This window comes from Meles meles, chromosome 16 (genome assembly GCF_922984935.1).
Source record: "Meles meles chromosome 16, mMelMel3.1 paternal haplotype, whole genome shotgun sequence".
Taxonomy (NCBI): domain Eukaryota; kingdom Metazoa; phylum Chordata; class Mammalia; order Carnivora; family Mustelidae; genus Meles; species Meles meles.
The window spans coordinates 51,458,833-51,479,275 of NC_060081.1; the positions used below are offsets into that span (position 1 = coordinate 51,458,833).

The 20,443-nt window shown below is 40.8% G+C and overlaps 2 protein-coding genes across 7 annotated transcripts in view; one reads left to right on the plus strand and one right to left on the minus strand.

The window, feature by feature from the left end:
• The window catches only part of MCM8 (minichromosome maintenance 8 homologous recombination repair factor), a 44,558-nt gene extending 38,483 nt beyond the window's left edge, over positions 1-6,075 (minus strand). The window contains exons 1-5 of one of the 2 annotated variants that reach the window (XM_045980444.1): positions 5,777-6,075; positions 3,409-3,569; positions 2,994-3,077; positions 1,088-1,170; positions 323-472 (exon numbers count right to left, since the gene is read on the minus strand). In XM_045980444.1, coding sequence (XP_045836400.1) covers positions 323-472; positions 1,088-1,170; positions 2,994-3,077; positions 3,409-3,556 — 465 coding nt within the window. In that variant the 5' untranslated portion in view covers positions 3,557-3,569; positions 5,777-6,075. Of the gene's footprint in view, positions 1-322; positions 473-1,087; positions 1,171-2,993; positions 3,078-3,399; positions 3,570-5,776 lie in introns of both variants that reach the window. The other variant, XM_045980443.1, reaches the window with a different exon arrangement.
• Positions 6,076-6,250: 175 nt separating this feature from the next.
• TRMT6 (tRNA methyltransferase 6 non-catalytic subunit) lies at positions 6,251-19,157 on the plus strand. Of its 5 annotated transcripts, none has more exons than XM_045981760.1 (11): positions 6,251-6,521; positions 10,190-10,317; positions 11,494-11,603; positions 12,162-12,253; positions 12,384-12,467; positions 12,736-12,860; positions 13,599-13,957; positions 14,334-14,419; positions 15,243-15,345; positions 15,449-15,535; positions 16,893-19,157. In XM_045981760.1, exons 1-11 carry the CDS (start codon positions 6,394-6,396, stop codon positions 17,082-17,084), a joined length of 1,494 nt encoding a protein of 497 aa, XP_045837716.1. In that variant the 5' UTR covers positions 6,251-6,393; the 3' UTR covers positions 17,085-19,157. The 5 variants fall into 5 exon arrangements, with proteins under 5 accessions (XP_045837716.1, XP_045837717.1, XP_045837719.1 ...); XM_045981761.1 differs by having other exon boundaries at positions 6,341-6,525; XM_045981763.1 differs by lacking the exon at positions 11,494-11,603 and having other exon boundaries at positions 6,371-6,521.
• The last annotated feature ends 1,286 nt before the right edge of the window (positions 19,158-20,443 follow it).

A 20,443-nucleotide genomic window follows, 5' to 3' on the forward strand; every position in this document is an offset into this window, starting at 1 on the left:
TATTATCATTTTCAGTTTATATTTGGAGATGCTCAGGGAGAGTAAGTGACTTGCCTCATGTCATAGAACCTAAATCTGAGGGTGCTTTCCAAGTTTGTAATTGATAAAACGATCCTTGTCTTATCTTCTCTATGAGACTGTTTCCAAGGAGCTCTTTAATTTCTATATTATCTTCAACAGACTAAACTAAATCAAATAAAATAAATGTTGTATTTAGATAAGCTATTGTATACAGAATGAATGGTATCTTTTAGAAAGTGTACTGTTATTGTAAAATCTTCCTTTAAAATTTTGACAGAGTCCGGACAAGGAAAGTCTTTACCTGATGTATTGCCAGACCCATGCAAGCCAAGGTTTTCTCAGGTGTATCCTTCAACTCATTTGCTATATTTGGTATCAAGTCAGCCATTTCATCGTCTTCTGTCAGTTCTTTAAAATCCACCAAAATACTTCCCTTTCTTTCTATTTCATCCTAGAAAATATTAAGGCATGAAAGCAATGATGGTTTTTTTAAGTTAACTATCATAACTAAACATTCAATTACACACTTTGAAAAAGCATATTTATACAGTGATAACAATAAGTACAGTAAGTTTTGTACCACTTAAAGTATTTAAAATATATTAACTTATTTATGCCTCTGTTTTTTTAAAAAAAGATTTTATTTATTTATTTGACAGACAGAGATTGCAAGTAGGCAGAGAGGCAGGCAGAGAGAGGGGAAGCGAAGCAAGCTCCCTGCTGAGCAGAGAGCCCAATTCGGGGCTTGATCCCAGGACCCTGGATCATGACCTGAGCCGAAGGCAGAGGTTTCAACCCACTGAGTCACCCAGGCGCCGCTTATTTATGCCTCTTAACAACCCTTGGTGGTATTAATACTATTATGCCCAACTGATACATGAGAAAACCAAGGTACAAAGAACATAAGTAATACACTCAAGTCCACACCGCAACTAAGTGGCAGAGCTGGGATCTGGATCGAGGCAGTCTGGCTGCAGCATCTACTGATCACTAGCACCTCAAATACATTGTTCAAGAAAACAACCCATAAATGTGGACTAGTAGCTTTGCTGTACAGGAATCTTACCTTATCATATAGATCAATACGCCTTGTGAAAAAATGTTCAAATGCTTGAATCTTCTGAATCAAAGGAGAGCTACTGCTGTAAACTAATCCAACAAAATGGCGTTAGCACTAATAATCACATGTGTACAGATATATTTTTCATGAGATGGAAAAAATGTGTATACATGCTAAAGGACTTTTTCCAATTACTTTGCATTCTGATTACATTTACGTAAGAATATAGATAAGTACTGAGTGAATAGTTAAGATTCTAAAATAAGTGTAGGTAAAATAAGTGTAGGTCTGCATAATCTTAAATGCAGATGGGAAGTGACTCTAAAAGCACCAACATCTGGGAACCTTTGTACTGAACCTTTGACACTTAATAGGACCAAGTAGTTCAAACAGCTTACATAGTAAACCTTAAAATTAAAATTATAACAATTTATTTTATAATTATTAATATATATAATTATAACAAAGCCAAAGCTAGACACATGATTAATAAATTCTTATTCAGAAACAGAGATAAAGACAGTAAATCTTTACGAAGTAAATTCTACTAGTCCAAACTGCCACATCCTGAAATCAGGGGAGAGAGATCACTACACTTCACTCTGGTCCTAAAACCTTTACAGGGTAAAGTTCTAGAACATTTTCAAATTGGTCTTCCACAGAGAAATAATACTGTGAAGCAGTTTGTAAGTACAGATGCTTAAACCTAAGGCATCCCCTGAACTCATCTTTAGGACCAGTCTAAAGATCACTTCTAGTGTTCTGGGCTAACTGCTAGGTACATATTGCAGGTGCTGGTAGCTAATGCATCCTAAAGCAACAAAAGACAGATTACTTATGAAACACATGTGTGTATATAATAGAAAAAAAAAACCAACTCTCAATACAGAAAACATTTGTAAAGCACTTTATTCATTCACCAAATGAATACTGAATGCTTTCTATGGGCCAAGATCCTTGCCCTTAAAAAAGTACACAATCTAGTGGGAAAATAACCCACAGATATATATGACCATGTAACCCATAACTAATAAAAGATAGAACACAGAAACTGTAAGGATGCAGAAAAGGCTAGTCTACAAACCCAAAAAACAGGTATATGATGTTAGCCGATGTTCTTGATTATTAAAGGGGAGATCCCTTAAGTGTGTTTCTACATAAACCTGTTGGTGGTCTCTCCATTCCAAGCCTGCTGTTCTATTTTCTGCTCTGTGACGCTATGATCGAGATCTGCACAGTGCATTTCCCAGATTTCCTCTAGGTTCTGCCAACTGAAGGCACTTTAAAGACTGGAAGGTGGCAACAAAAAAGGATTCTATTTTTGTTTCTAATTCTTTTCAGCATCTCTCCAGCGGCAGAAAATAGCTGTAGTTCCAGCCTCCAGCTCTGCACATCAGCCGTGTAGTCCTCCCACCAGAGCTACCAGCCACAAGCAGCTTCATCCACTGCAGTGGTCTGAGCACAGGTGTGAAGGGTAACCCTCAGAGGTCCAAGCACAGCTTTGTAGGGTGCCCTCAGAGGCTGAAGGAACAGCCCTTCCTTCGAATTCCTAGGTCCTGGCAACCTCAGAACTTCTTACCTTTTGTACCCTCAGCCATAAGGACGGTTGCTGCTTCCAGAAGCTACTATTAACTGGGGGCTTACCTCAATGTTCCCCTTTTGCTCTTTTAGACTTCCATCTGTATATTCAATTTCCTGTATTACATCCCCTTTTTGAAATACTTAGAGTGGTTTCTGCTTTTCTCATATAAAACCCAAAAATATTCTTGAAATAAACATGATTTCTTTGGGCGAACTAAAATTAAAGATGGTGGTACCTATCAGTAAGCCAAATGAATTATAATAATATGAGATGTCCAAAAACAAGTTATGAAAATAGAATTTATGGTAGTCTTTGCACTTTTAACTCTACCTTCAGAGAAATAAAGCTTCCAGCCTTTATATGGTATTAATTGGTCCAATGTTGATTGTAGTAGCAAAGACTGTGGGGTTTGTTCTGAAAAACAAACAAACAAACGAAAAAACCCCAGAATACTATGTTAGCAGAAACAGTATATGTGCTGTCGAAGCAAGCACTACATCAGTGGAAATATATTACATTTTTTTCCAATTTGTTTCTCCTTCCAGCAATGAAAAGCTGACAAAATATATAGTAGTTACAGGTTAAGTTACAAGTTTCAGTAAAAATATTTTATCTTAATGTTTAAATGCTACTCTAATGAATAACATCAAGTAAGACTGAAATTTAAGTTAAACTACGTTGTAGGACAGGCATAGTTTCCCTCATAAAGGAAAAAAAAAGTTGGACAATATCTGACCTCCCCTACCAGAAGTATGTTTTCCTGTGGTTTTATTCAGGTCAGGTCTACGTTCTTTCTCTCTCCATTTTCCTGTGAAACTCCCACCACCTCTTCCTCTTTTCCAGCTTTGAAATCTTCCTCGTCCATATCCTCTGCCTCTATAGGCTCCATTCATATTTTCTAAAAGACTAAGAAAAAAATCTTCACCAAGGTAACAGTGAAAACAGTGCTCAAAATGTATTAACATAGTAAATAAGAGAAAATTAATGTATTCTAAAACTTTCCTTTTTTAAAGATTTTATTTATTTGTTTGACAGGCAGAGATCACAAGCAGGCTGAGAGGCAGGCAGAGAAAGAGAGGGGGAAGCAGGCTCCCCACCGAGCAGAGGGCTCGATGTGGTGGTCGATCCCAGGACCCCGAGATCATGACTTGAGCGGAAGGCAGAGGCTCAACCCACTGAGCAACCCATGTGCCCCGAAAATTAATGTATTCTAGTTGAGATTAGCAAACAGGCCTGCAACAGTGTACACTATGGTAATATGAGATGTAGCCTCAAACACTCTGCAGATATCCTTCCAATTCCCATCTCTCTCTTTTTTTTCCTTCTTTTTAATTCCAAGTAGTTAACATGCAGTGTAATATGTTTCAGATGTATCACAGTGATTCAACACTTCCATACAAGCCTGGTGCTCACCACAAGTGTACTCCTTAATCCCATCATCACCTATTTCACCCATCCCCCTACCCACATTCCTCAAGTAACCATCAGTTTGTTCTCTTTAGTTAATATGAGTCTGTTTCTTGGTTTGTCTCATCACTCCCCCTTTGCTCATTTGTTTCTAATTACACATGAGTGAAATAATATTTGTCTTTCTCTGACTTACCTTCCTCAGCATTATGCTAACTCTATTCATGTCATTGCAAATGGCCCCATCTCTTTTTAAGGTATATCCATGGTGTTTCACCAAGTATACTGAATGTTCATGGTATAAAAACAAAGTACTGTACTTGTTTGCAAGGAATGCCTACTATAGAAATGAAAATAACACAATAACTCTGAGATGACTTTATAGTGTTTTATACTTATAAAAGAGCAGCACTGGCTGAACATAATCCTGATCTGTGACAATAGGAATATATCACCATCACAGCGCCTTATACCTAGTCAATCCTGCATGTCTTATCCACTTTTATCAGAGATACAAGGATATTCTTACATAGGCAACTAATGCAGACCTTTTAAGAGAAGAATAGGAGTGATATATGGTACATACACATTTCAATCTTTCCTCTCTGTAGGGGTGAAATGGGAAAGAAGTTAATTTTCTGGACCTTAACTTCTTAAAAAGACAACAGAAGATCATTTCTAGGTGAATATTGACTAGATAAATTTAGTTTTTAGATAAATTTGCTGAAATGCAATAGTTTTTTTTATATCTATATTTGTTAATATAATCCTTTTTATTTTGCTAATTATCTCTTCACATTTTGTTTTGTACATAGCAAGATACTCATTTTTTTTTAAACTCAAAGATAGTTCTGGCTAAGTATCAAAGATTCAAAATATAAGTGACGGATAAAATGGGTTTTGAAATAACTCATGTGGGTGGAGCACAGGGCAATTTTAGGGCAGTGAGATGATTCTGTATGATCCTTTAGTGGTGGGTACACAATATTATGCATTTGTCAAAGCCCATGGAATTGCACTACAGAAAGAGTGAACCCTAACATAAACTCTGGACTTTAGCTAGCAATAATGCACCAATATTGGTCCATCAGTTGCAGCAAATGTAGCACAATACCGCAGGGTGTTAACAAGGGGAACCTGGGCTGAGGGGAGGGAAGAGAAAATTATAAGTAACTCTCTGCAATTTCTGTGCCATTATTTCTGTAAACTAAAACTGTTCCCCCAAAAAACACCTAGTTAAAAAAAAAAAAACCAGTTCCTATCCCAAGGATTAAAAAAAAAAAAAAAGAATATATCCGAACACTGGGGTGCAATTCTTCACAGAAGACTGTATCCAAATCTGTCTGAAGGGATTTAATTAATAAATAAGTTAATACCCAAACAAGTTCACGATGTTGGGACAAGACAAAACTGATAATCGTCCAGACCATATGGCAAGTTAGGAAACTGAAGCCCCAAGAAATTGATCAAGATTCAAGTTGTTTGGTGGCCGTAGTGAGCTCCAAACTCCGTCTTCACTCTCTCAAGACGAAGTGCCCCTTCGAGAACACTACATACCGTATCTTTCCCAAATGAAAACAGAGTGAGCACAACTAGTAAAAATTCCAACACAAACGCAAGAAATACGACTGCAGAACTGAGTAAAGGAGCCACCCGTGCTTCGTTAAATATCCTACTTCACTTGGGTCTCCTCACGCTATTCTTACTTGCAAAGAATAGAGGTCCCAGAGCTCTCTCGGTTCTCAGCTGGGCAGGGCCCTGGGTGGCAGCTGGTGCGCCCTGCCTGGCTCTCCCCTCGTTCCGGAGAGGGGTTGGAGGAGACAGATGGGGACAAGAAGAGACAGGTCTGAGCTCCTCAGGTGACTCCTGCCGAAGTCCCTTCGGTCGCAGTCCTCCTGACGTCCTCGCACAGGGGCCGAGTCTCATCTGTTGGAGCAGCTCGGGGACCTGTTTCCCCCTACACCTCAGAGGCTCACGGAAAGATGTTTAGCTGTTCATCCTGAACTCGTCGTCTTCCAAATTCTTTTTTGGCGCGTTTGTGACGCAACTTCCGTCCAGGGAACGGCGAGACGAGAGGGGCGGAACAGAGTGCAGCCAATGAAGGAGTTCGACCAGGCGGAAGCCGTGTGGCTGCCGGAAGTCGTCCAGAGGTTCCGACCGGAAAGCGGAAGCGGCGCGCAGCACGTGGGGGTGGTGCCGGTTGGAGGGTTCTGCGTCCCCTCGGCTTGTGGTAGTGAGGCTGGCCGCGGCGACAGCAGAGCACGAGGGGCGGGGCGCTGGGGGCCGGAGGGACGCTGCAGAACCCCGAGACCGGCTAAGCTCCATGGAGGGCTCAGGAGAACTGCCGGGCCCACAGCTACCGCATCCCGGGGACCACCGCATCCGCGACGGCGACTTCGTGGTGCTGAAACGGGAAGATGTATTCAAAGCAGTGCAAGTCCAGCGGAGAAAGTAAGTCAGGTCGCAGGCCTTAGGGGTCCCGTCCCCATTTTCTCGTTACTCCTTCCCCCAGGTCTTCCCACAGAGCCCCTTCCGAAACCAGGGTCCATTCTTGATTCTGTAGATCCCCAACCTCCTCTTTCGTTATTTCCTTTTGGTCTTCCTACAGAGGCCTCTTTCCCCAACATCCCATCCTCGGCCCTTGGGGTCTCATCTATCACTCCTGTCTTCCTGCAGAGTGCTCCTTCCATGATTTCAAATCTGGTCGTCTGCCCTCAACATCCCTCTCAATCTTTCCACAGGGTCCCTTTCCCATTCTTGCCCCTCGGGTGCTCAGGTGCCCTCCCCGCTCCCCACGCTTACATTTCCTTCTGTCCTAGGGTTCTTCCAAGTCCGTGAGATGTTCTCTCCCGTTACCTCAAAGAACCCATCAATCATCCTCTGATATCCTTGCCTCTCAAGGTCCTCCCCTCCCTTGCCTTTTCCCCACAGACCATCCTTTCTCCCTTTTCCTGAGCAGGATCAATCCCACAAAAAATGAAACCTCTCCCACCTTTTCTGTCCCTTAGGGTCTTCTCTCTGCCCAAACTGGAATAACTGTTAGAGGTAATAATGTTGGAGAACAACTTCTCATAGCCCATAGGATCATTCTAGCGTTCCTTCACTTTACAAGAAGGGATGGCAGGTCTAGGAGCGTTACATTTCTCAAAAGCAGTTTGCTCAAGGTCTCAGAACTTGAAATTATGCTTGATTTGTGAACCTGTTGATTAGTTACAGCTCTGTTTTAATATTAGAAAAGTGGGAATTTTGGGTAGCTTCTTGGCAGGGGTGGTGAGGTTGTTATACCCTAACAGCTCGTTAATGCTGAAATGTATTGAGATGTTTCTGTTAATTATCTGAAAAGTACAACCACGCTTTCTTTTGAGTTAGGTTATTATAGTACTTTTGACAATGAAATAAGTTGAGTTCAGTGTCTAGAGAACAGCTTTCTGCAGACCATAGCCCACGTAGTAGTAGATTGGGAGTTTCTAAGTGTGCACATGAGGTGAATTATTTTACTCCTCTGTGAATCAAACTGTTGATTGGTATTTAAAGTGAAACAGGTGTCATTAGAAAATAGTTAACAGTCCCCAAAGCAGCATGCTGGTGACAGCCAAGTCTTATTGCATAAGAATCAATTTAGGAGGGTGCCTGGGTGGCTCAGTTAGGTAAGCAACTGTCTTCGGCTCAGGTCATGATCCCGGAATCCTGGGATGGAGTCCCACCTGTGGCTCCCAGCTCCACGGGGAGTCTGCTTCTCCCTCTGATCTCCCCTCTCATGCTCTCTCTCACTGTCTTTCTCTCAAATAAATAAATAAAATCTTTAAAAAAAAAAAAAAGAAAAATCAATTTAGTAAAGACAAAGAAATATGGAGTGGTTTCCTTTAGTCCACAAGTATAATATCTGCACCACTCTCTCTTTAGAATTTCTGATTAAAAATATGGGCCAGCCTTCAAGTATATACTTTTTGGAAAGAGCCAGTGCTAATTATTTAAACTATATAATTGAAGTGCAGCGGTGCAGCACAGTCCTTGTAAGTTTAATGAAATGATACCAAAGTTTACACAGCTGTATAATGACCATGCCGGTGAAATTTTGGTTTTTCTTCCTTTTCTTTCTCATACTTTTAAGTTGCTTGATTTTAAAATGTGGTTGTTAATGTGGGTTTTTTTTTTTTTTTTTTTTTTAAAGACAAAGCTTTTACATTAACAACAAGGCAGGTAATAACATCTTCATTTCAAAAAGTACTCTGGAAGCACTCGAGACATACTTATTTTGAAACACTTTTCATTACTTTTCTTGGCAGAAGCCAGTGCATTAGTTGCCATTTTATTTAGTATATGACCCTCTGAGCTCGTCTACATCCCAGGGCAGACTCTCCCTTCACTTTTCTTTGGGTCTGTATGCATCTGGCTGGGCAGAAGCAATCTGACTTATGGAGAAGACTCTGCAAATCCCACTCCTTCTCAGTGACGACATAGCATCACATTCTTCTGCTTGGCCCCATTTTCCTGACTGGGGCAGTGACCTCTTGCCATGCATCAGTTTGAGCGACCCACCCTTCTTTGAATATCAGACCAGGCTCAAGAAGGGTATACCCAACCCAGCTCAGTGTTTCCTTAGCACCAGGGTGCTCAAGGGATGAGCATATGGAGTGCACATCTGGGCTGAACTGAGTTTCAGCTGAATTGACTGGACTTATGTCAGCAAATATTTTAAAAGTCTGTTATGTTCTGTTATGTTACAGAAACTGGGCACCTAGCAAAGAATAAGAGTTGACCCTATCTGGCTCACTTAGGATCTCACAGGAGTTCACTCGGATGATTCAAGTGAGGAGATTTAATGAAGATGTGACACATACACATACAGTGGTGCGGGAAGGTTTAGAGAACCAGCAGAGAATGGTGATGCACCCAGGGTCTAGTAATGGTGGGAAAGTTTTGGCAATGGAGTCTGGGTGATGTGGTCTATGCATCTGCCATAGACTCCTGGGACACAGAGAAAGGAGAAGAAGGTGTAGGTGGGGGACAAACAAAATTAAACAGTATGTGTCTTCCAGGATTCAGAGTTCTGTAGACATGGGTCACGTCCTAAAGTTAGGCTGGGCTTCCTGAGATCCATTAGCCTTTTCTGGAACAGACTGTGTGGTATGGTAGAAGGAAGCAGGCTTTGGGGTCAGGCAGACCTGGATTTTAATCCCAGCTTCCACTTTGTAACTGTGAATCTTGGACAAGATACTTTTCCCTAAGTCTCAGATTGCTCTTCTGGAAGGAGCTATGTCCTAGGATTACTGTGAGAATTAAATAAAAAAGTATGAAACACACTGGCACATACTGCCTAGCCACTGGTCAACACTCAGTGGATATTAGTTTTCTTTTTTGGGAAAAACAATTTTTTTTGTTTTTGTGGGATTTTCCTTTTAAATGATAATATAAAAATCCAGGTAATGGGGAAAGCTGATGTTGCCCGATCCTCAGTAGAGCATTGTCAGTGTTAAGCACCATTTCGAAATGTATAGATTGTCAATAATGTTTACTTGTAAATATAATTTGCCTTTACTATATAATTTTGTTTGTTTGTTAAGTAGGCTCCATACCCAGTGTAGGGCTTGAACTCATGGCCCTGAAATCAAGAGTCTCATTCTCTGCTGACTGAGCCAACTAGGCAACTCTGTTTTTACTAGATAATTTTGAAAGAAAATAGCCAGTTAGACCAGGGAATTTGTTGAATCCCTGTCATCCCAATGATAGTTCAGTTTCGAGAGTTTTCTAGTTAGAGTTGCAAGTAGTATGACAGTGTGTGTCCAGTGGCCTGGCAGTCTCGGTGACCCTTTATGCTGTACAGGAAATCCACAAAGCTGTGAGTCTGGACATCCTGTCATTGCAAATTGGAGCCAGACCAATGCCTCAGAAGAAGGTCTTCTGTCCTTGTTTCTCCTTCCAAATTCAGTGTTTTTATAGGTTCTTACTAATTTTATGTCTCTGCCCCAACCCAGTTCTCTCTAGTTTATTTGTTTATGTTCAGAGGTAATGCTGCTGATCATTCTTTACGGAGACCAGTTTTGAAATAAACTTGATTAAACCTTTCTTTTCTGTACTGAATGCAAATGAGATTCAGCTAATTGCATTTTCTTCCCTAGAAAAGTAACTTTTGAAAAACAGTGGTTCTATCTGGATAACGTCATTGGCCATAGTTATGGAACCACATTTGAAGTGACCAATGGAGGAAGCCTTCAGCCTAAGAAGAAGAAGGAAGAACCTGCTTCAGGTGCACTACTTTGGGTATATAGAAATAGGTGCTCTCGAGCTGGCTAGTCAGAAACCTGTCGACTCCAATTCTAAAATGCTAACTCAGGCTATCCCCAAAGAAATTTAAACTTGTATTCTAAGAACTGGAGCTTGGTGGAATGAAGCAAGGTCTGCCTTTGGCTTTGGGTACCTGGATTCTGGCTCCAGCCCATCATTAACTGGCTTTCTGACTTTGGGACAAGTATTTAATCCTAGAAGAATCCTTGCTACTTCAGTGTAAGGGCAGGGAGACTCCTTTCATAACAGCTGCTGGCATTTGAGAGTCTGGCTTCGAATTTAACTGACTAGGTTTAAGTTCCAGTTTCATCACTTGCCTTGTAATCTTTGGCAGGTTACTTGGTTTCTCTAGGTCTTCTATCTGCACTTGTAAAATGGAACCATAAATACATTTAATGCCTAGGCTGTAGCCAGTTTCAGTCACATAACACTTGGGAAGTTCCTAACAGTGCCTTGCCTATAGCAAAGACCCCGTAATTTTAGTGGTTATTGTTAATTAAAATTAAATATTTTAATATTTGTTGAAATAAATGTATATAAAATAGTTTATTAGTAAAAATAAAAATAATTAATTTTTAAAATCAAATAACTACAATGCTATTGAAGTTTTGGTTCAAACCAGTTAATTAATTACTTTTAAACTAACCTCCATATTTTTATTGAGCACCAAATCTGTGTCAGGCATGATTAGGCATTGTCTAAATCATCTCATGAAGTGTACAGAGCAGTGGGGAACACCAAGAATAAGTAGAAAAGCGAACAACACACTTGCAGATAGTGATGTGTGCTGTGAAGATGGTAAAGCAGGGAGGTGTACTGGAGGCTGATTGGGTGAGACGTGGTTGAGATGATGAGCTCAGTCCTGAGGGCTGGAAAGGACCTAGACCTCTGTCATGAGGGCACTCGTAAGTGGAGGGAGCAGCAGGTGCCAAAGCCCTGCAGTGAGCCCGTGCTAGGTGTGCTTAAGGAACAGAAGAGCAGCATGGCTGAAGCACAGGGGCCAAGACATGAGGTCAGAAAAGGTCATTGGGGGCCAGAGCGTGTACAGGATGGGCTGGATGTGGACATGAACTTAGAAGAAGAAAGATTTTTACATAATTTCAGATCATCAATGTCATTAAGCAATTTCCTTCCTTAGAGACCAAAGAAGCAGGCACTGATAATCGAAATATAATTGATGATGGGAAATCTCAGAAACTTACTCAAGATGACATAAAAGCTTTAAAGGACAAAGGCATTAAAGGAGAGGTAATATTCAAAGGATGTTGTGTTTTGTTTTTGTTTGGTATTGAGGAAATTGCTTGGATTTTAAAGCAGGATTTACTTAAGGTGAAATGTAAAAATACTGCTTTTCTCTTAGCAATAGCTTGACCTGTACATGCCATTCAGTAGACGAAAGATTTCATTTCTTATATACAGGAATGTAAGTGAGTGGCAACTGATATTATTAGCAAAAGAGAGTTTAATAACTTAGTGACTATCAGAGCTTAACTTGGTTCATTTTCAGTAATGTTTTCAGCCAGTGTCTTCAGGAAGGACAATTTCCTTTATATCCCTTCTCCCTTTATAATGTAGCTCTGTTTTTGTTTTTTTTTTATCCTGTTTTAAGTACAGTTACAAAGTACTTGTATTTTAATACAAGTTCTAGGTAGAGGTAAAAAAAAATGCAGTTTATTTATTTGGACTTCTGTGGAAAAGGGACTGGAAAATCAGACCTTTGGATACATTCTAGGGTAAGAAACCTTTGAAGTTATCATTTCCATGGAAATAAAGTTTCAGGAAATCTGCTTGCTCCTTTTCTTATAGGAAATAGTTCAGCAGTTAATTGAAAATAGTACAACATTCCGGGACAAGACAGAATTTGCTCAAGATAAATATATAAAAAAGAAGAAAAAGAAGTAAGTGGATTTTGTATGAAAAGGATGAAAGTATTATATCTTTATAAGTTTATAAAATGTTTATTATTTAAAAATAAGGTATTTTTAAGCCAGTTTTTAAAAACTGATGTCTTCTTTTTTCTTCCCCCAGGTATGAAGCTGTCATTACTGTTGTGAAGCCATCCACCCGCATTCTTTCAATTATGTATTATGCAAGAGAACCTGGAAAAATTAAGTACGCTTTGTTTCCTTTCAAAAGTATAATTGGGGGAAAATATATCTTTAAGAACAGTCATGATTTTAAGTAAAATGAAAAACTTGCTCACCTGCATAAAGTGTCCTCCTACCTCATGAATTGTAAGTTCTTTTTACTGTTGCCTCCAAAACAATCTATAATCTTATCAACAAAATTTTTATGAAATAAACAAATAAAACTTTAAAAAATGATTAAAATAACTGCTTCTGGTTAGCTAAAAATAAACAAATCATTCTTTTTTCCTTAGCCACATGAGATATGATACACTAGCCCAGATGTTGACTTTGGGAAATGTCCGTGCTGGCAATAAAATGATTGTAATGGAAACCTGTGCAGGCTTGGTGCTGGGTGCAATGATGGAACGGATGGGAGGTAAGATTTACCATTTTCAGGTTCATTAGAGCACTACCGTGATGTGAGTAGGAGGCTTAAACATGTAAGGGTACAGAAAGTGAGGCTGAATTACTGCAAGATTCACGAAATGGCTTGGGTGGACCCATACCGCCCTCGTCCCTGGGACCTTCGTGCAGAGTCCACATCTCCCAGCCAGTGCTGTGTCGGTGCCGCTGGATGGCAGTTGCTCTTTCCCCAACTTCGGTATCAGTGGGGGTGTTTAAGAAGCCTTTGGTCGGCTTGGACCTCCAGGACAGTGATTTCAGTAAATTCTTGGATAGCTGGTTCTCATTTTATTGGCCAGAATTGAGGGGATTGGATGAGAAGACTATGTGGGGTATATTTTGTCCTGGAGGAATGCACACAGCCTGGTTTGCCTGCCCTCCCTCTAGCCCTGTGGCAGGTAAGAATTTCGAGCTGCCGTGATTGAGGTTCAGACTGGGGGAAAGCTGAGAGCCAATCGCCAATCACATGACACCCAAATTTGCAAGATCACATGGTTTTACCATAGCATCACGTGGAGGTTCATGTGTTCTGGAATTATTTCCTTCATTGGGAATATTCAGGGGTTAAACGACCACCAGGGGGAGCTGCATTATCCTGCAGCCCCTGCAAAGAGTAGAGACATTCAGTCTTCTTACAGTGGAGGACCCTAAGGGTGTACTGAGTCTAGAATCCCCTCCATCCACCAGACGTTTATTTTTTTAATCTCTTCAGGTTTTGGTTCCATTATTCAGCTGTACCCTGGAGGTGGACCTGTTCGGGCAGCAACAGCATGTTTTGGGTTCCCCAAATCTTTCCTCAGTGGTCTTTATGATTTCCCACTCAACAAAGTGGACAGTCTCCTAAATGGAACATTTTCTGCGGAGATGTTATCTTCAGAGCCTAAAGACGGTGTTTCAGCTGAAGAAAGTAATGGCACCCTGGAGGAAAAACAGACTTCGGAACAGGAGAATGAAGACAACGTGGCAGAAGCCCAAGAGAGCCATCACCCGCCGGAACAGGAAACAATGGAAATCGTCTCCCAAAATCCAGACTATAAGGAGTCTAAAGAGAGAGGAAGCAAAAAGGATTATGTAAGTGTTAAGGGTCCCCCTACCTTCATAATATTCCTCTCCGAGTTTCATTTGGCACTGAGATTTGGTGTGGCTTTGGAGCATCAGTGCCCAAGATAATAAATACCAGAACAGACAGAGAAAATGTGTGCATGGGTGTGCACACGTATGTCGTGTATTCTTTGGCACAGAGCTTTGGGATCCAGAAGCATTGTGTAGGTAGCTTACTGATGGTTCTATAACAAACGGGTTTGTGTGTTTCCAGCTTCCTCAGGAATGACCTTCTGTTGCTTTAGTCCAGGTTGATAAATACCGTTGAAATTTTTGACAGACCATCATTTCCATAAGCCTGATTGAATGACTTCAGTACGCTAGTTTCTTCTTTTTCTTCTTGAAGATTCAGGAAAAGCAGAGAAGACAAGAAGAGCAAAGGAAAAGACACTTAGAGGCTGCTGCTCTGCTGAGTGAAAGAAACTCAGATGGGTACGTTGATGAAGGAATACAGATACGTGGGTGTCCATGGGCTGTGCTTCACATGGAATTCTTCGTGTGTCTGCTTTTATAGTGGGAGCAGAGATGATGATTCTATCTTGGGTTTTTGAAGACAGGAGGCTGCATCTGGTGGATGTGGGAAATTGTGTTGGTTTCAGAGTTCTAGAATAAATTTGAAGTGTCTCCAGTGATAGTGTATCAGATGAGTCTGTGTGGTCCTGCTATATGCAGGGGGTAGGCCATTCAAATTGATACGACTCTGGCTAATGGTAAAGGCTAAGGAAAATCTGACAGGAGATGTAGATTCTGATATCTGCAAAGGCAGAATTACAATGTTGGGTTTGTTTCCAGATGATTTTTTTTTTTTTTTAAGTCAAGAATGTCATTAAATGCTATTTAGAGTTGCCAAGCACCAGGAGAGCTTTTAGTTCATTTTGTGTTTCTTAGAAACACATGATTTTATTTTGCGGGGGGGAATTCGTAGAATGTGGTATTTAAAGCTCTTCCTTGTGTGAGTCATGGCAAATGAATAGATGATCATTTTTTCTGAAGATTTTACTTACTTGAGACAGAGAGAGACTACAAGCAGGGGTAGTAGCAGAGGAAGAGGTTGAGAAGCAGGCTCCCCGCAGAGCAGGGAGCTTGACACAGGGCTCAATCCCAGAGCCCTGGGATCATGACCTGAGGCAAAGGCAGATGCTCAACCAACTGAGCCACCCAGGCATCCCAGTAGATGGTCATTTTAAATGCATTTTAAAATCTATGCTCTACCTTGCCGAGGAGAGAAATAATTTGTCTAACGTTTTCTTTGCAGTTTAATTGTTGCTAGTCGTTTCCATCCCACTCCACTCCTGCTGTCTTTGCTGGACTTCGTGGCCCCTTCAAGACCATTTGTGGTCTACTGTCAGTATAAAGAGGTAATGCCGAAATGGAAGGGCTGGGAGTTCTTGCATCTGTGTGTTAATACTCAAATCACAGCCCTCATGGGCATTCTTAACAGAATTCTCTTTATGCCTTTAGCCTCTGTTAGAATGCTACACAAAACTGCGGGAAAGAGGAGGGGTCATCAACCTCAGGCTGTCGGAAACCTGGCTCAGGAATTACCAGGTACGTGTTCTTCCAGCTGGTTCCAGGGGGCTGCTCTCCTGAGTCGCTGGCGCTCTGCAGTGGTGCCAGAAGTTGTTAAATAGATGCCCGTATTTCCATCTACAGATGAAAGAATCTCCTGCTTGTAACTCAGACAAAGTTCCCTGGCTCTTCCTGACCCTTTTCCCTCCTTCATGTCAGGGTCTGTTACTCTGAAACTCCAGTCCAGAGCCACTTAAAATGCAAACAGTTATTGTTTGTGTTTCTCCAAGGCCTCAAGATCACTGTGGAGGGAATAACTGAGGATAGCAAAATCCCTAGGCCAACAAGAAAGTGACTCTGCCCTCTCAGCTGAAATGTCTTTGCAGCAGATTTTCAGGATTTACTGGTGGATCCAACATTAGTTCAGGTCCTCTGGAAGGCATACGCTAAGATGGAATTAGAAGTGTAAGGGATTTATGGGAGAAGATGCCTCTGAAAGAAGAGAAGGAGAGGGAGCAGAGCCAGGTAGGAAAGCCCTCAGACAGTGTTGGAGGTCTAACTGCTGCAAAAGGAGGGGGAGAAAGGAAGATGGGGAGGAAGAGCCTGCAGTGCTGCCTTCAGAAAGTCTCAGCCAGGATGATGGGGAACCCCAGAGCAAAGCTTGCCCAATAAAGGTGCCATGTCTTGGGCAGAAATATTGCGGTCTTGGGTACCCATGCTCAGTAATCGACTTGGAGCAGCCCATGGCCTCTCTGTGTATGAATGCTGCTCAGGATCCCAAAGGAGCAGCAGCTGGAGGCTTTCTGCTCCTCGAACTCCTCACAGCTGGTTCCCTCTTGAAGGGAGAACTGAGGGAGTACCTCCATGGCCGCCACAGGCCCTGCCCTGCTGCTTGCACATCTACTGCCTTAATTCAGGATACTCTAGGCCCTGAGCAGACTCCGCCCTACATGGCAGTGATCTTCTTGAGCTATGGTAACAGCAGAGAAGAGATTTTGTCAGAGTTAACAAGGTATCAGGGGAGGGAAGCTCTGGATATGTCCAGTAGCTACTTCTCCGTGGACCCACACTCCACTATTGGCCATGAAGCTTCCTGCAGCCAGTAGGAAGAAAGCTATATGCAGGCCCAGAGTACTACACAGACTTTTGCTCGTTCGCCACTAGAAACTTGCCTCAGGTTTGAGAGCAGCAGCTTCAATTTTATTTTTCAGAAGAAAATCCTTAAAACCAGTTTCTACACTTTAATCTGCACGTGAAGGAAGGCGCTCTTTAGAAATTGATCAAACTGAATCTTCAAGAGAATCTCTGTCATTTAAATTCTGATATCTGGCATGTGTATTGTTAGCAAGTGCTTTATCTGCTTAGGAAAACATGAATGTCTTTCTGTCTTGATTAGGTTTTGCCAGATCGAAGTCATCCCAAACTACTGATGAGTGGAGGTGGGGGGTACCTTCTCTCAGGCTTCACTGTCGCCATGGATAACCTTAAAGCCGACCCCAGTCTCAAATCCAACGCAAGCACTTTAGAATCACACAAGACTGAAGAGCCAGCAGCTAAAAAACGGAAATGCCTGGAGTCTGACTCTTAACCTTTCAGAAATTGCTGTGATGTTTTTCCTCAGGCGTTATATAGTTAGTAATTAAACTTTAAATGCCATCACTAATTGTTTTCTCATCTTCTAAAAGTAAGTCTATACACTTGTTCCTGGGAAGGACGAGTAAGCCTTTTGTCCACCTCTGGAACAGATAAATTTGGTCTATGAGAACATCGAGCCAGAACACCCAAGCCTGGGGTGTACACAGTGGACTAGTGTATATGTGACCAATTCTGTTGATTTCACTTGTATTCTGTGAAAATATCTTGAGAATTTAGATATCCTAAAAATATCTTTATACAAGACTTTGTTTATACGTTAAACTAAGTGGAATGACACAACATATCCAAAATTTGGGTACTAAAAGAAAGAATTTGTGGAAGAGATTTCTTGTGTTCATTCCACTCTCTTCAACGGAAGCAATATGGATGTGTGAGTGTATGAGATTGACAGCACCAAAAATACCCTCCCTGTTCCCCCCAGTGGAATAAACTTTTTTAAAACACTAGATTTTTTTATTTTAATAGTTGACAACTTAGGAAAGTTCTGAGTATTTATTTGTACCACTTTTTTGGGTCAATATACACAAAAGTGTAGTAGGGTACTTTTTTGCGTTAATTTGCCCATCTCCTCATTCTTTGTTCCTAGTGAATTGCCTAGAATTTTTGTGTTTTATTAAGTTAAAGGAAACAGCAAAGGTTTTTTCCCCCCATCCAGAGACTTATGGAGATAGACACACACTCGTGTTTATGGTTGTTGGTATATACACACATATATATTTATATATACGTATGGAAACAGAGAATGCACTATTTATATGATCTGTGACAAAGTTTAGTGCAGGGCTTTGACCAGTTCTCATTGCATTAGCGTCACTCCTTGTCAAGTGTATTTTAAAGTGCCTTTTTTGGTGATTAATAATGCTGGTCTGTTGAGCTCTGGCATGATTAGGTGGTTAGCCTTTCTAAGCTCTGAAAATGTATAATCAAATTTGGTCATCTGCTACCGCCAAGGAAAGTGTTTAGAGTAAGCCGTGGCCCTTGTCTTGCTCTCTAAACCTGCTTGTAATGTGTGTCATTGATATCATAGCATAGATGCCGATCAGCAAGGAGCATTTCAGACAAAAAGAATTTACATTTTCCTAATAGCATGTACTATCCTGATAATGGTCATTGTGATCACCAACCAGTACAGTTTTGATTCCTTTTTCTTAAAACAATGGCTTTTAAAGAATAAAAGTGTTTCCTATTATGATTCGTCTGATTTACATTAATGATACCGTCAGTGACACCGCATTCACTGGCTTTCAGCTGATTGTGACATGTGGTCTATCTAAGAAAACAGGCCCAAATCGACACCTCTCTGAACATATGCTTGCAAACAGTCGCCACCTATGTACAACCTGTCCCAGTTTGTCCAGGAGAACACGTGTGCACAGACTGGATTCTGTAGTGGCTTGTTTCCACTGGTTGCTCTTGTTTAAATCCTCTCCTCAGGATTCATCCAGTTTTCAAGGTTCATCTTATTTCATTCATTCCGGACGTCTGAGCTATCAAGGCATGTGCCCATGGAGCCACCCCTGGAGCTGACTTGTGAACTCCTGTCATGTACCAGCAGCAAAAGTTAACCTTAACCTGTGTTATTTTTTTTTTCTCTTGCATATAATGTACTTCATCTTTGAGGACTGATGCTTATTAATTCAATAACGTGAAAACTTAGTGTGTGCCAGAATGCCCTGGTGGGCTTATTAAATCCGGATTGTTTAACACCTCCAAGTTTCTGATTCAGTAGTCTGGGGTGGGCAGAAGATTTGCATTTCTAGGAAGTTTCCAGGTGTGTATGCTGCTGGCCCAGGAACCACTGCTGGAGAAACACTCCTGTGTGTGCACTCACATCAAGAATGTGGCAAAATACATGATGCTGTTGTCCTGTTTGTAAAGTGGACATCCACCTTTGGAGCAGATGAATGGATAATTCTATGACTTCTGGACATCTAGCCACCAGGAGAATTATGTGAAATAACACTTTAATGAGTGGCAGTCAAAAAATAAACCCAAAAGTCATTTAGTGATGTCTGCCTTGTTTCTTCACTGGATTAGGATACTTGGAAATATACAGTGGTGCCAATTAGATGATTTTTTAGCTTAGAGGTACACTAAAATTGTGTGAAGCACACCCCTCCCCCCAGCTTTATTGAATTGACATATAACATTGTGTAAATTGGGACACCTCGGTGGCTCAGCTGGTCAAGCATATGATTCTTAGTTTTGCCTCGTGGTCTCAAGAGCCTTAAGATTGAGCCCTGCATCAGGCTCTGCACTCAGTGGGGAGTCTGAGATTCTTCCTCTCCCTCTGCCCTTGTCCCCACCCCTGCTCATGTATGCACATTCTCTCTCTCCCTCTCTAAAATAAATCTTTAAAAAAAGACAATATCATGTAAGTTTAAGGTGTATAACTTGTTATTTGTTATATTTATATATTGCAAAGTGATTACCACCGTAGCCTTAGCTAACACCTCCATCCCAGCACATAATTACCATTTCTGTTTGTGGTGAGAATGTTTAAGATTTACTGTACTAGCAACTTTCAGTATATAATGCAGTATTGTTAACTATAATCACTATGCTGTATATTAGATCTCCAGAACTTACTCGTCTTATAACTAGAAGTTTATACTCTTTGATCAATATCTCCTCAGTAACCACCATTCTACTCTCCATTTTCATGAGGTGTTTTTTTGTTTGTTTGTTTGTTTTAGATTCCACGTACAAGTAAGTTAACACATTATTTGTCTTTCTCTGTCTGGCTTATTTCACATAGCACCATGCCCTCAAGGTATCCAAGTTATTACAATGGCAGGATTTCCTTCTCATCGATCTAATTAGTGTTGCATTGTGTATAGATACATCTTTATTCATTCATCGACAGACACTTAGGTTGTTTCTATATCTTGCCTATTGTAAATAAGGCTGCAGTGAACATGAGAATACACATACCTCTTTGAGAAACTGAGTTTGTTTCCTTCAGATATAATCCATATACAAAAGGTCTATATGTTTACACTCCCTGTGTTTTATTATTTTGATTGCACAATTTATTTTTTTCATACTGTGTATATTTGTATTTACAGTTATTTTTAATCCTTTTGTCTTTTAACCTTTGTACTGGAATTATTAGTGATTTACCCACCACCATTACAATATTGTGAATTTAACTATATCAGTGAGTTTCATACTGTTTTCATTTCAGTTAGCTGATTAGTAGCTTCCATTTTAGTTTAATGAATTCCCTTTAACATTTCTTTTCAGGCTAGTCTAGTGCTGATGAACTTCAGCTTTTTGTCTGGAAAACTC

Excerpts from the sequence above, each read along its gene's own strand:
- TRMT6 (XM_045981760.1), top strand. The coding sequence starts at position 6,394 with ATGGAGGGCTCAGGAGAACTGCCGGGCCCACAGCTACCGCATCCCGGG. Across the intron at positions 11,604-12,161 it reads ACAAAGGCATTAAAGGAGAG|GAAATAGTTCAGCAGTTAAT; the intron begins GTAATATTCAAA and ends CTTTTCTTATAG. Across the intron at positions 15,536-16,892 it reads CCTGGCTCAGGAATTACCAG|GTTTTGCCAGATCGAAGTCA; the intron begins GTACGTGTTCTT and ends TGTCTTGATTAG.